This window comes from Cetorhinus maximus, chromosome 17, assembly GCF_964194155.1.
Source record: "Cetorhinus maximus chromosome 17, sCetMax3.hap1.1, whole genome shotgun sequence".
NCBI classification, from domain to species: Eukaryota; Metazoa; Chordata; class Chondrichthyes; order Lamniformes; family Cetorhinidae; genus Cetorhinus; species Cetorhinus maximus.
The window spans coordinates 49,650,722-49,667,946 of NC_135895.1; the positions used below are offsets into that span (position 1 = coordinate 49,650,722).

Here is a 17,225-nt window from a genome sequence, read left to right on the forward strand (position 1 = left end):
AGTACCAGTAAGTTATCCCATATCAAAGAGATCCCTTGTATTTTATGTTCATGGTGTTACCTTTTGTTTAATATGTTCTAAAGCTATCTTCATGGGAGAACTTAATTGGGCCAGTAATTCAGTGACAATTGCAAGCATCTCCGCTATTATTGGGTATGGAGTTTAAAGGTTTCCACAATAGTTTTAGTGTAGTTGACTAGTATGTAAGACACTGTGAACTTGTGTACAAAATAGACAACACACACTTAATTCTGCTGGCGATCTACCTGCAGCTGGTAGCTTTTGACTGACAGCTGCTGCCTGAAATTATGGTGTCTTGCACTACCATTGTGGTGTTAATACACAACCAAAAAATGAGTTGACCTCAATGCATGGAATGCTTGAGCAGTGGCACTGTGGTGGAGATTTCACTGTCTGCCCTTTTATGTACTGTAGTCTTGAGAACCTAAATCCAAAACATGAGGACATGAAGTTAGCAGTCACTCTGAATATGCTTCACTACTGCAGTAGAGGTGCTGGTAAATCAAAACCAGGTCTGCTTGTTCTGGAAATTCAGATGAACAATAATGATTCTGTAGCACTATTCAAAGAGAAGGATATTCTTGCAATACCATATTAATGTGACTTTTTCTTTCTTAGGTGCCAGTTTGTTCTGGTGCCCACCTGAGGAACAAGAGGCGCATCTATCTGTACCCAACCAAAAGCTGAGTGACACTGAATTATCCAATGAAGAAATGGCTCTCTCACTTAAAACTGAGGACACCAGTCACACCAGTATTGCCTCTTCTCTGAATGAAGTGGACTTACACAGCTTTGTGGAGAACAGCCAGGGTACAACAGATACTTCTGATCAAGCTACTGTTGTACAAAAGTAAGGTTATAATAAATTGAAATAATTGAAAATAACTTTGAAACATGGAAAACCCTTTTTTTATCAGGAGGAAAATGAGTAATGAAAAATTTGAATGCAGGCCAATATTATGATTAAATTTACATTTAAAGCTACAAAAAGAATAAAACTGCAGTTAGACCTAAAGGATAGGGTGAACACCGATAGCCTGAACATTTGGGTCTACCTACAGTTGAGCTGAGCACATTTAAAAAATAATTCTGATGCCTTTTTGAAGCAACAATAGTGAGTGGTTTCCATGACTTCTGTACTCCACTGTAAACTGCATGTGGTGGAGGGTGGGGAGAGGCCTGGTTGGGGCAGAGAAGGGGTGCTAAATGGTACAGGGAGACTTCAAAATAAAGAGAGATTGTGGTTACTTTGTTCTACTTGCTCTCTTTTTCTCGATTTTCTCAAATGTTATAGTCTAACTGGCTATAAGGGGAGACAGTGGTGCAGTGGTAATGTCGCTGGACTAGTAATCCAGAGACCCAGGCTAATGCTCTGGGGACATGGGTTCAGATCTCAGCACGGCAGCTGGTGGAATTTGAATTCTTCCACCCTTCTCTCCCAACTGTTGATTGCTAACAGTGATGACCTCCCCGCCTTTGTTTTCAGTGGAACCGTTTTCTTTGCAGAAGAGCATGTTGCCCTTTTGCTCCCTTCATCCATAGCATTCCCTATAATGACAGACATCTGGATATTCTGACAAAGCTATAACCAGTAACCATTGGCATACTGCCTAGCAATTTGTTGGACTTTACTTCAAGCAGCTCTTAGTACGTTCAGAGTCTTCTCACTCTGGTCTCTCTTTTAGTCAGAGAGCAGACCACTCACCTTTAAAAACGGGTTCCATCGCAGTGATGTTAGCTTCAAACCAGTCAGCATTTTTTCCGCTCTTGCTTCCGATTTGTTGAGAGTGCAGTATTGTAGATGGGGTCTCGAAGTATGTTCTGTTTTGATCTGCACTCTGGGAAGACGCTCTCCAACATTCCCCCACAATCAAGTCAAGGAACTATTGGATTTTAGTTACGTAAGCAATATGGCTGACATTGATTAGAAGATGGCATTTCAACTTTGACCGAAAAAAAACTTCATGTTGCATCCTAACCCTGGTGCGCACCAGAGAGTGACCTGTATCATAGTCATCTCCCCTAAACACCCACAGTTTAGTGGCATTGTCGCTGGACTAGTAATCCAGAGACCCATGGTAAAGCTCTGGAGATCTGGGTTTGACAGCAGGTGGTGGAATTTGAGTTCAATAAAAATCTGGAATTAAATGTCTAATGATGACCATGAAACCATTGTCGATTGTTATAAAAACTCATCTGGTTCACTAATGTCCTTTTAGATGGTGTCCTTTAGGGAAGGAAATCTGCTGTCCTTACCTGGTCTGGCCTACATGTGACTCCAGACCCACAGCATAGTGGTTGACTCTTAAATGCCCTCTGAACAAGGGCAATTAGGGATGGGCAATAAATGCTGACTTAGCCAGTGACACCCACATCCCATGAATGAATTTTAAAAAGCCAGTGCTGTGGTAGCTGCATGTATTGAGAATGCTGTTGAGCCGAGTCACATTTGATGGTAATCAGGTCCAGTTAGTGCCAATGCCCTCATCTTGAATGTCTCCAGGACATTTTTTTGGCATAGCTTGTACTGAAAGAGGGTCTTAGTTACACACAGCTTGTGGTAGCGGCAAAGCTCAAGTAGTCTTTGTCCATTCTCATTTATCTTTTCTCAGGCAATGATGTCCAAGGCAAGAGAGCCAAGCCTTGTGGTCCGTGCCCACTCTGTTGCGTTAAACTCCCCAGTAAGTAAAGATGTTCTGTCTTTGGGATTCTGCTGCAAGCAGTACCAAACTCCTCATAAAACTAGTCTTTCACCTCTGTATTGGAGCATAGATGCTCAAGGTTAACTGGCCCTGTTTGAGTTGAGAGGCAGATGGAGAGAACACGTTCTGAACCATTTGTGGGGAGTTCTATCATCTATGACAATGAGTTCCTTACAGATAAGCCTGCACCTTGCTCATGCATTTGACTTCATCCTTTGCCAGACGAACATGCGATGTTTATCTTTCGATGAGCCGAGGCTCTTGTAGGGAAGCTATGTCAGTATTCAGTTTATCAAGTTCCATGTGGATCATAGCTGTCTTGCGCATATTATCGGTCACCTGCAAGTTGTCTGTCAATCCTGTGCACGTGGTCCTGACATTCAGTTTGCCAGCTGAAGAGTTGCATCCTTTGTTTTGTTTGTCTAATGTGATGGATTCAGTCTACGTGTTAATCAGAGACCAAGCTCCAAGCACCCATTGAAGCAGATGGAGCATGGTGGGTCAGCAGCTTACCAGTTGGGGGCTACCTGACTTGACGTGGGTGGTGGCTGACCAGTGGGACACGATGGTACCTCCCACTGCCGGAGACAGACCGTAGCACCCATTCTGTATGTCAATTAAGTTGTGTTTATCACTCGTAAATGTTGTCTCCCATGTTGTGTTAACGCTCTACAGCAAAATTGGAATGTCCTCAACAGGGTACAAGCCTGGGCAAGATTAATGGAGGCCCTGGGCTTCCCAAACATCAGGGCCCCCCTCTCACCCTCCCCGGTTGAGTTCAAAGGAATGCAAAATACTACATTTGGCAGCAGGAGCATACAGAAAGATGACATGCCAGAACTTCCGAGGAGTGGCAATCACAGTCAGATTTCCACTCCATTCCTGTTTACTTACCATGTCGGGAGGTTGCACATTTCTCGCCTGCTCTTCCGACCCAGGCCTGGTGAAAAATGTGCAGTGTACCTGGTTCCCGAGGCCTTCCAATGCAGGGCAGCAGTGTCTGGGGAAGTGAAGCCAAACCCCTTTTTACAGCACTAGCTGTAGGTAAATTAAATGTCCCTGTGTTTAAATACACTTTGGGAAGCCAGGGAGAAAGTAAGTGGGTAAGATGAGGGGCGGGGAGTTAGGACAGATGGGGCAGGGGTGTGGGTATGATGGATGGCAGGGGGGGTGGTGTGGATGTGGAGGTAGATGTGGTCAGAGAGTTGGGTGGGTATTGTAGTTACCCAGGAATTAGAAGTCATTTTAATCCTCCTAACTTTTCCTGACTAACTATTCTGGTAACAGTCAGAGCCATCCAAAGTCTCTGATTTAAATCGGAGTATCAGTTGGTTCCCAATGCAGAGTAAATTGCCCATCAAAGGTTTAAACTTCCTGGACTATTCCTATGCAGTCATTGCATGGGGACTTCTGGGGAGTCTCCCAGTGCATCTTCTGGGGTACTTCCTGGGTAGCCCCCCCCCCCCCCCCCCCCCACCCGGAATGGAAGTTCTGGGATGATATATTTAGACAGCAGTCTGCCTTTGGACTCCACTCCAGTGTTTACTCCCTTAGCCTTCGACTCTGGCAGTGGAGCTAATTCGCCAAAGTTGGGAGTTTGGTTCATGAATGGCAGGGCATGTCCACATGTCAGTGGGCCTGCACATCTGGGGGCCAAACCTCCTCTGGGTTCCACTGAAGCTTTAGCCTGGGGCTGCAAGGGATCCAATTTCTGTGTCACCATGAGGGGAGACAGCTGAGGACTTGCCAATGGAGTGGCTGTGTATTGACAGGGAGAGACTTACGCATTTGGCGCTCTTTTTCACATTGCTGTTTGCCAGTGGTTTGGCTGAAAATGCAAAGCAAGCTAGTGCACTAAAGCAGAAAAAATGCTAACTCTCTTCACCTACATATTAGATGCAGCACATCAACCTGTTGGACAAAATAGGTAGGAAGCCATTAAAAACTTGGAAGGAGGATGAAAGAGTCTATTCAGAAATGAAGCCTTATTGAGTATCAAAGAGATTTTTAAAATGCATTGTTTGTGGGGCCTGTCATAAAAACGGTGTAATCACTCCAAATGTATTTCTGACGAATTTACCTTTAAAACAATATCTCTCTAACCTAGAATGGTACTTGGGTGTTTGGGGGAGATGGTGGTATAGTGGTAATGCTGCAGAGGACCAGGCTACTGCTGTTGGGATTATAGGTTCAAATCCCACCATGGCAGCCTGTGGAATTTGAATTCAGTTAATAAAAATGCGGAATATAAAGCTAGCCTCAGTAATGGTGCCAACGAAACTATAATCGATTATTGTAAAAACACATCTGGTTCGTTAATGTCCTTTAGAGAAGGAAATCTGATGTCCTTATCTGGTCTGGCCTACATGTGACTCCAGACCCACAGCAATGTGGATGACTTTTAACTGCCCTCTGAAATGGTTTAGCAGGCTACTCAGTTCATGGGCAGTTAGGGATGGGCAACAAATGCTGGCCTTGCTGGTGACACCCACATCACATGAAAGAATTAAGAAAAAATAAACCATATGGCGCATAGTTTGTAGTTATTTCCTTCATCCACCGCAAATGCAAGCATTCTTTATTGTGTTAGCTGCAAAGTGCTTATGCATTCTTTTCACATCTTGATTATTGGAAAACTGTAGAAGTAGTAATCCTGTCCAGATGTGAAGGTGACTTGCAGAAGACGCAGAGCATCAGGATTAATTTTGTTTGTTGTCCTTGCGTTACTCAAATGCTCTAATTGCACAAAAACCCAAAAGGTTAACAATTTTTAAAAACTGAATCATGATACTATCACAATTAGGTTATGACTGCCCAAAAGGTGTGGCCATTTGACCTTTTGGTTGGCAGGGGAGAAAGCTGAATGCTGAAATTAATGAAGTTGCAGAAGACATACTTTGAAACGTTGTGAAGTGATCTTTAAAACGTCACCAATCTATGGCAAATATTACATATATGAAAATTTTAGCACAGGAAAGGCTATTTCACCCTTGCCTGAGCTAAACTTGGGTTTCTCAGAATTTCCAATGGTAGGTAAACCATTTTACCTTGTCTGTTCAATTTTTTCATTTTGAAAGCCTTTACCTGTCTCATGCAAGCATATGACATTACCACTATGTGGCAGCATTTGGAAATGTCCTTGCTTGTTTCCGTTTATTTTGTATGCAATTAAAATCTTGTTGTATATTGACTAAAATGCTTTTCATTACTATTTAGCTGTTCACCTGAGTGTACAAAAAACTGCTGGGACCTTCATCTCACTTTTCAGAGCCCAGTGCTTGGGGAGAGTGCAAGTACATACCTGCAAAGTAGCCCATCAGATGTATCACATCCTATGGGCGATAAAGAAACTGAAAAAAATGGTGGACATATCACAGAATCACATAGCAACTCCCCATTACAAGATGAGCAAAGGTTTTACCAGAATTTAATGGTGAGCATTCAGTTATATTTTAATAATGTTTCTATGCCTCATTTCAAGGCAATTTGTTTATAGAATATGTGGATATATTTCCTTCACATTTTCTTTCCCTTTTCTTCCAATGGTATTCACTGATGTTGGAAAATCTAAAAATGCTGGTAACACTCCTGTATCCAAATGAGCAGGTAGTTACCCGATACTTAATATTTGCGTGATCCATGTGGAGGCAGTTATCCAACTGAGCTTGATTCTGGCCTTTCCCAATGGCGAGCAACAATCATGTTGATCAGTCAGGAATGGGAACCCTGATTTTGTGTCTCTTTTTGTCCCCTCCACTCCCCAGTGCGACTGAAAATTGAAACCAACATCTTCTAGCTTGAGATGTTTAACTCAGGACAGACTGAAGATCATGTCTGAAAATTTCTGATCCAAATTATTTACTCCCACGCAATCATATCTTTCACCCACTAAGCTAGTGCTTTCCAAACTGTTTTCCAACGTGACATTTTAACACTTGAAAATTAACGTGATCCCAGATGCCAGCAAATAGGCAACAGCAATGAGGCAGCATGGTAAAATTCAGTGTATAATTATTAAAGTTTGTAGATCAACATATAATACATATAAGTATGAAAATCTTAGTTCTAAAAATATTTTTACGAAGTGCTTTATGCACTCATGTAGGTTTCAGTCATGTTCCCTGTTGACAGGAGACCCCGTGAAGCCCCTCTTCTCCTCCCCACCCAAACCCCCCACACACATTGTAATCAGTCCCCCTCTCCCACTGCATACACACACCAGCCCCTCTTCCCAACCTCCACCTCTTCTCAACCCTCCCCTACGCACACCCAAGCACATGTACATGCGCACAAGCCCCACCTCTCCCTTTCTCCCCCTTTTGGTTGAATTGCCAGTAAAGTGGTGGTGCTATCCTGCGGTAAGGAGTCTGTCAACAGCAAACACGAGCAGAAGCACACAGTTTGAAATCATCACTCGCCTTCCTGGCTCAGCCACATGACCTGGTTTTTCCCACACTCGGTCGGTGACTGAGTTGTACTTACTGGCCTCTGCCTGTGTCAATTCAGTGCACAAACATCCCGGGCCCACTCAAACTTGCCACTAAAAGTGGCCTCTGATGTTAAAGGGTGCTTTGGGCTCACTGTCCGCGCCATGCTGTTTAGTAGCATTGGTCCAGGGCTGTCCTGCCAGAGCCTCTGCACTGGGCAGCCTCCTCTCCATGGTCACCATTGCTTCTTGGAAGAGGGGCAGCTCATGACCCCAAAAGTGAACTCTGTGAACCCATTGGAGATAGTGACCTACAGTTTGGGAACCCCTGCTTAAAATTCCTTGCTGGCTAGATTTAACCCCTGAATTTTTGTGACTTCTTCAAAGTGAGGGTGGTTTTGCTCATTTGCTGAGTTTGGTACAGGAGTCACAGTTTGGTACAGGAGGCATTGTGCTTTCCTAATTCTGTTGTCAGTTCAAGGATACTACATTAGGATAAAATTTAATTTTGTATACATGTAGTTATGCAAACTGAGTTAATTAGAAAATAAGCCTATACAATTTAATTCATAAATTCTGTCTGTAAACCAATGACGAGCTGAATGTCTGAATTCTGTATCAGAGTTGCTTGGAAGATACTGTTATCGTACTAAGGTGAAAAATAATGCAAATGTAAACTGGGTTGATTATTTCAGCACCTGCTTGCCTAGCTAAAGTGTCTGCACAATAAAGCATTAAAGCAAAGGGGTGGCAGGGGGGTAGTAATTAGTATAGAAGTTACCACAAAAATATGCATTCAATTTGTTGAAGTGCTAACACAATTAGCAGGTTTAAATAAAAGAATGTTTATTTTTCTACAAGGGCCAAGTGAACCAGCTATTAGAATCTTATCCTGCAAAACAAACCCAGGGAACAGAGAATAAAGATGCTGAATCAGAAGCCTCTGTGCAGCTCAGTGACAATAGGAACAAGCGTTCTGAACACCAGACTAGTCAAAAGGAAAACAATGATGTGCTGAGTGCAACCCTGAGACAACTGAAGAAAATGGGAGTGAAAATTGAACTTGAACCTACCAATATGACCAAGACCAAAAGCAAGGTTGAAAATGCAAGGTATTGATAAACTAATGTGACATTGAAGAAATCTGTGTTTAGACCTTTTAGATAAATTGATCGCTCCGAGAACCCCAAAGCTGTTGATTTAGAGAAACTTGCAACAGTAATTGGCAAATAATTGACATCAGAATGTTTCTTTTTAAACCACTTCCCATCAGGGAACAGCAGCCTAAAGGAAAGGCTGGGTTAGTAGATGAACATTTCATTCATGCTCTCAGCCCCAGCTTATCCACAAGAATGCATGATTTCAATTAGATCAACTTGTTTGTATGGGGTCAAAAATAACTTTAGAATTTGAGACTTTTCCAGGTTTTTTTTTCTCTGGATATGTGATACATTGGCAAGAGTGTATTTATCATTATCATTATCACTAGTATCTCTAAGAAGATGATGGTGGGCTGCTGCCTTGTACCACTACACTCCTGCTGATAGTGATGTCAGACAGGGAATTCCAAAATTTTGACTGGAATAATGAAGCAGAAACAATGAATGCTTCATTCAGGGTGGTGATATACTTGGTGACCATGTTACCAGGTTGTTTGCCCTTCTTGATGATAGAAATTACAGCATTGGGTGGTGATAGCACCTTGGTTAGCTTTGCAGTTTATCCTGTGAACTAAAGCCATAATGCACTGGTAATGGAGGGAATACATAGAGCCCAGTGGCAGGCACCAATCAAGAGGACTGCTCTGTCCAGAATAGTCAAGCTTCTTTATTGTTTGGGTTATTCATTTGGATAATAGCAAGTATCCCACCACATACCTGACTTGAGCCATGTAGATGTTGGAGAAGCTTTGTGGTGTCAGGGAAGTTGGGCACTTAACACACAATGTCCATGCATCTGAAGCTGCAGTGTTTATAAGGCTGGTGCTTTTAAGTTTTTGTTTAATGATAATTGCCAAGATGCGATGATGGTGCAGCTAAAGGTCATAGAATAGTGAATGGCTTTTCCTGGATGAAAGTGGGTATTGCCTGTGCTTATGTGCTCCAAGTTTACTTGCCAGTTGTCAACCTAAGCCTAGCTGATATCCAGGTCCTGCTGTAGGCTGACGTGGACTGCTTCGTTAGGTGAGGACTCCTGCATTTTGATAAACACTAAAGAATAGTCAGCATGCAGCCCCATACCTGACCTTGTTGATTGAACCGAGGAACTCTGCAGCAATGTCCTAGGCTGTGACTTGACCTTTAGCTGTGTCAAGAATGTCTTGTCATGGGAAGGTTTCCCCCTTGACTTCCATTGGCGATCTTGGTTTCATACGAATATAGAAAATAGGAGCAGAAGTAGGCCATTCGGCCCCTCGAGCCTGCTTTGCCATTCATTAAGATCATGGTTGATTTGTTTGTGTTTCGAATTCCACATTCCTATATACCCGCAATGACCCTTAGATTCTTGTTAGGCAAGAAAATCATCTACCTTCATCTTAAAAATATTCAGTGACCCCCGCCTCTGTCGTCTTCTGAGGCAGAGAGTTCCAAAGTCTCTCAACCCTCAGAAAAAAATTCTCCTCATCTCTGTCCTAAAAGGGCAATCCCTAAGTTTAAAACAGAGCTCTCAAGTTCTGGACTCACCCAGAAGAGGAAACATTTTTTCCATGCCCACCTTGTCAATGCTGTTCAGGATCTTATATACTTCAATCAAGTCACCCTTACTCTTCTTAACTCCAGTGGAAACAAGCTCAGTCTGTCTAACCTTCGCTCATTCAGGTATCAATCTAGTAAACCTCCTCTGAATTGCCTCCAATGCATTTAATCCTTCCTCAAATAAGGAGACCAAAACTGCATGCAATATTCAAGATGTGGTCTCACCAATGCCCTGTATAACTGAAGCATAACATCCTTACTTTATGTTCAATTCCTCTCGCAATATAGCCGCCTTAATTACTTGCTGTACCTGCATACTAACTTTTTGTGACCCATGCACTAGAACATCTGGATCCCTCTGCACTTCGGAATTCTGCAGCCGTTCTCCATTTAAGTAACACTCCACTTTTTTATTCTTCCTGCTAAAGTGAGCAATTTCACATTCTCCTACATTATACTCCATCTGCTAGATTTTTGCCCACTCACTCAATCTATCTATATTTGTTTGCAACCTCCTTATGTCGTCTTTGCAACATACTTTCCTATCTATCTTTGTGTCACCTGCAAATTTAGCTACCATGCTTTCATTCCCCTCAACTAAGTCATTTGATATAAATTATGAAAATTTGAGGCCCCATCACAGACCCCTGCGGGACTCCACTCATCACATCCCGCCAATCAGAAAAAGATCCATTTATGCGCACTGTTTTCTGCCAGCCAGCCAGTCTTCTACCCATGGATGTTATTCCCAACACTATGAGCCTTTATACTCTGCAATAACCTTTGATGTGGCATCTTATCAAATGCCAACTGGAAATCCAAGTACAGCACGTCTACAGGCTCCCCTTTATCCACAACGCATGTTATGCCTTCAAAGAACTCCAGTAAATTGGTTAAACATGATTTGCCTTTCAAAAACAATGCTGACTCTTCCCGATTACCTTGAGTTTTTCTAATGGCCCATCTATAACCTCCTTAATGATCGACTCTGACACCTTCCCCACGACAGATGTCAAGCTAACTAGCTTATAGTTTCCTGTTTTCTGCCTCCCTCCCTTCTTGAATAGAGAGATTATATTTGCTACATTCTAGTCTGATGGAACCTTTCCAGACTGTAGCGAATTTTGGAAAATTAACACCACCACATCTACTACCTTATTAGCCACCTCTTAAGACCCTAAGATGATGTCCATCAGGACCCGGAGACTTGTCAGTCTGCAGCTCCATCAGTTTTCTCAGTACCGCTTTCCTAGAGATTGTAATTTCACCAAGTTCCCCTCTCCCTCCTACCTCTTGATTTACAGCTGTTATTGAAATGTTTTTGTATCCTCTATATTGAAGACATAAGTAAAATATTTGTTCATTTCATCTGCCATTTCCTTATTATCTACTATTAACTCCCCATTCTCGCTCTCTAGAGGACCAACACTCAACTTTTTTCTTTTCCTTTTTAAATACCTGTAGAAATTCTTGCTATCTGTTTTTACATTTCTAGCTAGCCGACTCGCATACTCTAATTTCTTTCTCCTGATTAATCTTTTAGTCATTCTCTGCCGTTCTTTATATTCTGACCAATCAATTGACAAAATACTTGCTAAGAATATGATGCTTTTAAAAAAAAAACCTCCTGGTTGTTTGTAAAGCTTTTAATCTTGTATCCGATATAGTGCCTCTCCTTGACTTGGTTCACTTGGTAGCTCTAATCTGTGGGTTGAGTTGTATGTTCAAGCCCCAACAGCACTTGTTCATAATTCAGTCTGATATAGCAAGGGAGTGCTGAATGTTAGAGGTGCTGACCCTCAGGCTCTATCTGCCTGTTCAGGCTGACTGTCAAAGGGCAGGGAGTTTTTCTCTTCTGACGAGCACCCCTTCCTCATCCAACATTCTAGATTAGTTGCTTGTTGAGTGTCACTGGATTTTGCATTTGCTTACATATGGCCACTAAAAGCTTTGCAGTTTCAATGCTGTAATAAAGCATCACACCTCTAGAAATATTTCTAGTTGATGTGCATGGCAGTGTAATACAGAATTTTCTAATAAACATGTGTATAATGGATGTATTTGTAACTTCTTTTCTTGTTTTTAGCACATTGGCTTGCATAAACCCTGAAGCAGTTATCCCAAGGTTGAACTACATGTCCTTTGTCAATGTTGGCACAAGTGGACTTGGGGCTGGCGGAGTTGATCTCAGTATGGAGGCCAATGCTATAGCTCTAAAGTACCTGAATGATGCTCAGCTCTCCCAGATGTCTCTCAGACATAGTGGTAACTGTGAATCTACATCCCTAAATAGTCTGCTAGAATTGAACACAGACAGAAGCATGGTAGGCCTAAGCCTGATTTCACCCAATAATATGTCATTTGCCACACGCAAATACATGAGAAGATATGGACTCATGGAGGATGCCCACAGCAGTGAAGAGGAGGAAGATTTGTCTGGTACTATCATGCATCCCATAAAAGCTGATTTGGAAAGCCTTTCTGTGGGAAAAGAAAGGTCTGAAAAAGTGGTTGAAGTCCAGATTAAGAACTATTGTACCTTGGAATCTTCCTCCAAGAGAGATGGAAACATTCTAAGAAATATTACTAATGATGTTGCTTCCTCAAAACCACAGACTATGGATACACAGGACCAAAATTGTCAGCAGATTCAAAATAATCCAAAACACAAAATTAATATGTTTGGTGAAGAAATCTGTTATATCCAACACCCTGAAAAGGAAAATGGAATTGAAAGAATTCAGGACTTTTCCAAGAAATTAAGGCCAAATGCTTCTGAGAAACAGAAGTTTACAAAAAGCAGTGATGCAGTGGGTAACATTCTGGATGTAAATAGACTCCGACAACTACCCAAATTGTTTTAACTAACTGGACTGTTTGTAACTCTGATCTAAAAGCCAAGAATTCCCCAAGATATGTATAAGCTATTTTGTAGGCACCATTTTTTTGTACAAATATGCTTAAGTTTAATATTCTAATGTATTCTAGTGTAGGTCGGTTTAAATATTCAACACTTTGTATATTTTTTAGCCCTCTACTATGGCAATATCCCAGGTCATCAACTGGCAACTCCAAACCAGCTGGAAGTCCTTTGTAAATGTTCTTTACAGCTAATGCTATAGCTTGTTCATATAAATTGACTTTTTTTGTTCACTTGTAGAAATTTGTGTAGTATGGCTGTCTTGGGATTATAATCGGTGGGTAAATATAGTTATGTGTGGCTTTATACTGGCTCTGGTCAGTAATTAACAATCAAATGAAAGACTGGCACTTCATATTTAGAAATGAGTTTGTTTGCTCAGTAGTTACTCTCACATTCTTAATAGCCACTTTTGTTCTCTGTTGTGACCAGTGGAGAACAAACTGAGAACTGATTAGTCTACTTTTTGAGGTGCATGCTTCCAAAATTTCATGAAATGCTATCATTTCTTGCTCTCAGTACATTTTAACAATGAGTTTTCAGGTATTGCTGGATTGAAGGCTAGAAATTCATATTTACAAAACTCTGAAGTATCAGAGCTTGCTAATGTAATACAAATATTAATCCATAAAGGGAAGGGTTTGATGAGTTGATATCTAGACAGGTGTGAATGGAATATGTTTCAAGTAGGAAAATTGATGCCAGCTAATAAAAATGGCATTAATGGAGCAGTGCAGAAAATTGTGGTGTTGATTGTTCATTTTCTCCTAAGTACTATGCTCCTCTCCACTAATTCAAAGTTGCCAATGATTGTATTCTTCATATTTTTGGCTAAAACTTTGTAGCTAAAGTTTACATGAATTCAGGGATATTTGTGTGTATTTTTAACATTCCTGTGTGAAGTGTTTATCAATGTTTCCATTTGAGATTTGTGCTTTTGATCAGATTGTCATACAGAGCCATTGGATTAATTCTTGTCTTTGTGATTTCTGCACAATTTTTGCTGATTATTCAATCACTGGATTTTTGTGAACAGTTTATAAATAAAACATATGCAAAATTTCAACATGTAGTTAATTGTTCATTTCTATTAGCGTTGTGCCCCACTATCTAAATCTATAATAATGATCATTATTTCCTAGTGCATTTTGTTTGTAATTAAACTTTGTGCTCATTTTTGATTAACCCAATGGATGTATTTTAAGTATAATTTGTCGAGTGTTGGCAGTTATTATTTTAGCAGAGGCACGTTGAGTTTTGGTTGTACATGAAACATTTGGTAAACAGAATTTACCCAAATTGAAGACTAAATGTCAGTGCTTAACATTAAGCAACAAAAACTGGTTTAGTAACTGACTCTTATAGGAAAAGCTGGCAAATGGAGACCATATGGTCTCTTCCTTCTATGCCTTGTATTCTTGTGTTCAAGGACAGGAAGTAATCCTCGTACACTAAATTCTGACACCAGGGAAAAATTCAGCAGTTGGTATCATTGGCAGAGAGAGGGTATGCAGCATTTGAGATCAGGAGGCTTGAGGCCCTGAAACTGAATGGATTGCAGAGGGCCATCCTTCCAAAAAATTCAACATCATTCATTCAGCTTTTACAAGAATTTTTTTTCTGTGCAGCAATAATTTTTGTGTATTAGACTGCCTGCCAGACAGCTACTTGCAACATGTTAACAATGGTGGAAGAGTCCATTAACAGCTGAGTTCTGACACATGACATTGACATTCTGCAGTCATCCAAGGGACATGTGGTTATTTAACAGGTATTGCCTTGCAATAGCCTGAGGCACCAGAAGTGGCATCTCTCAGGGATGTTGTAACCACAGCCAAGCAGCTCTTGTGCTCCATCTCCTGCAAGTTGGAAAGGCTGAGACACCAAATGGATAAGGGTTCATTCGCATCATGGGTGTCCTATAGCCTGCTCCTCCACAGATAAGTGGAAATGCTGAGTTGTAGCCCCATAACAAGGGCCTTTTATTCAATGGGTGGAATTGGTTATCTATCAATGACAGCATATCTGATGTCACCACCTCCTTCAAGCGATATCTGCCCTCCTAAAACCAGGCTAGAAAGCCTGCTGGATCTGGTTTCCCTGACAGTCATAGGAACAGTATTGATATCTGTCTTGAAAATTTCAATTAACCTAGCATTCGTAGCCTTTTGAGGAAGTGAGTTCTTGATTTCCACTCCCCTTCGTGTGGGGGTAAAAAAATTGCTTCTTGATTCCACTTCTAAATGCTCTACTGTTTTGGATTCCTCTAAGTAATTAAAGGTCTGAGTTACCAATACAGAAATTTTCATAAATCTTAAATCACCATTGATGCCCCATTACCACAGTTCAATTTTTCTGCAAATTCCAGGCCAGTATCTTAAATGGAATGATGTCTGGTTAAGTGCAGCTAATTCAGCAACAGAGACACACTATAAATGGCCTTGCTTGCACAGGGTTGGGAAATAAGATATAAGAGTTTCTCATTCCTTGTGTATATTAAGTGACTCCTATTGAAAATTGCATGTGTGATTATCATGGGAGAGAACAATTGAGATTGCGATAATGCCTCTACACCTGCAAAATTCAACTAGCCTGATGATACAGTCTAGGCTCACAAACAAAGAGCAACCACTTGGATGAGATGTCACAGGATTACTGTTTTCTAGTTCAGATATAATGGCTAAAGGGATGGGTTTGTCATGGATAGTCAAGATTTCATGCTATAATCACCTAGTTCTAGCACAATCTTTTGCCAGGTTCACAGTAGCTGTCCAGCTAGTTTTCCAATTTCCTAGTGTTTCACCTGATATATTGTATTGTGAACCGTTTGACTTTTTTAATATTAGAACTGTGAAAGCTCTTGTTACTTTTTTTTCTTAAGCAGTTAAGTTTAAAGCTGAAAATGAACCTGTGCAAGCAACCTACATTTGCACATTGGCAAAAGAAAGAAAACATTTCTTTCAGGCAAAAATATAAACTTATAGCTCAAATTTATCACAATTATGGGCAAAAGCCTAGGAGGAATTGTGTTTTCTGAAAGGCAGAGTTTTCTTAAAGACTGGGGTGGGAAGGTTGGGGGATGCGGGAGGAATATATTTTGCACCTGGAATTTTTAACTTTCAAGTTATTCAAAGAATTTACTTCAGATTATAGTCACAATGCAACATATAGAATTCCTCACAAATGTTCAAGTTGAGCATCTGATAATGGCCACTGTAGTTGCATATTTATCTAGATTAGCTTATCCATTTAGGAGAAAACTGTAAACATTGTGGGGCAAAGTGAAGTCTTTCTATCCACAAAAAAACTGGGACTATAATTATGAATTGTGGTTTTTACAAATTTCACGGTAGCAATGAAATTGACTTTAGCCAGCAGGGGGCAATCCGCATCTCCTATTTGCAGCAGAAATGAGTAAGTTTTGGCATTCCAATTTTGTTCATTTTTTATCGTTGCCACCTTTTACCAAACCTAAAACATAGGATAAGAGTGCAAAGACAAGGCACAGTAATGTCATCTTTGGTGCTCATTAAATTTTCTTGAAAACAGCCGCCACGTCTACATAAGATACTGAAGTAAATGGGCAAGGACTTTTATTTTACCAAATAGACTTTGGTATTCATTTTTATATTTGACAAATTCCTGGCTAGTTTGGTAAATTCTTTGGCAATTTAAATGGAGATATTCAATTTTGAACAATTCACATTTTGCAAGCAAATAATTGGTGTTTTCAAAGAAAATGTTTGAATTTTTAACAATGTCTTGCTGAAACTATGCTTCAGTTAAATTTCAAATTTAAGAAAATTGTAGAGTATTATCACAATGCTTATTGGCATCATACAATGGTTTTGAAATCAAAGCCCTTCTTTAAAAAAGAGAATTCTCTTGAGTTGATTCTTATTCGGTGTTTGAGAACTTTTGTCTTTGGACCCCCAAAGAAAACCTTGGACAATCTGCCCTGGGCTTCCCTCCCCTTCCTCTAATCGAAAGGCACATCCCACCACTTACCTGAGCATCAGGGACTCTTCCTTCACGTCTTTGGCATTGACCTCCTGCTGACAGAAACCTACCATGGCCTGCCAGCAAGTTAGTACTTTCTGCTGGGTTGGGCTGGAAGACTAATGGGGCAGAACCAGATAAGGCCTGGGAGATGCAATTTCCTGGAGCTCATGTTTTATTTATTCATTCATAGGATGTGGGTGTCACTGGCAATGCTAGCACTTATTGCTCATCCCTAATTGTCCTTGATGAAGTGGTTGTGAGCCCCCAACTTGAACTTTTGCATATGTGTGGTGTCACGCATAATGCTGTTAGATAAGGAGCTCCAAGGATTTTGACCCAGTGATGCTGAAGGAACAGCAATATATTTCCAAGTTAGGATGGAGAGGAACACGCAGGTGGTGATGTTCCCATATGCCTGCTGCCCTTGTTCTTCTAGATGGTAGCAGCCATGAATTTGG

At 40.9% G+C, this 17,225-nt stretch overlaps 1 protein-coding gene and 1 long non-coding RNA gene across 2 annotated transcripts in view; one reads left to right on the plus strand and one right to left on the minus strand.

Moving 5' to 3' along the window:
• Positions 1–13,829, plus strand: part of stil (STIL centriolar assembly protein) — a 69,380-nt gene extending 55,551 nt beyond the window's left edge. The window contains exons 13-16 of the mRNA XM_078561167.1: positions 640–871; positions 5,940–6,156; positions 8,011–8,261; positions 11,932–13,829. Coding sequence (XP_078417293.1) covers positions 640–871; positions 5,940–6,156; positions 8,011–8,261; positions 11,932–12,709 — 1,478 coding nt within the window. The 3' untranslated portion in view covers positions 12,710–13,829. The remainder of the gene's footprint in view (positions 1–639; positions 872–5,939; positions 6,157–8,010; positions 8,262–11,931) is intronic.
• The window catches only part of LOC144692388 (uncharacterized), a 274,513-nt gene that overhangs the window by 114,621 nt on the left and 142,667 nt on the right, over positions 1–17,225 (minus strand). The gene's annotated exons all lie outside the window — the stretch shown is intronic.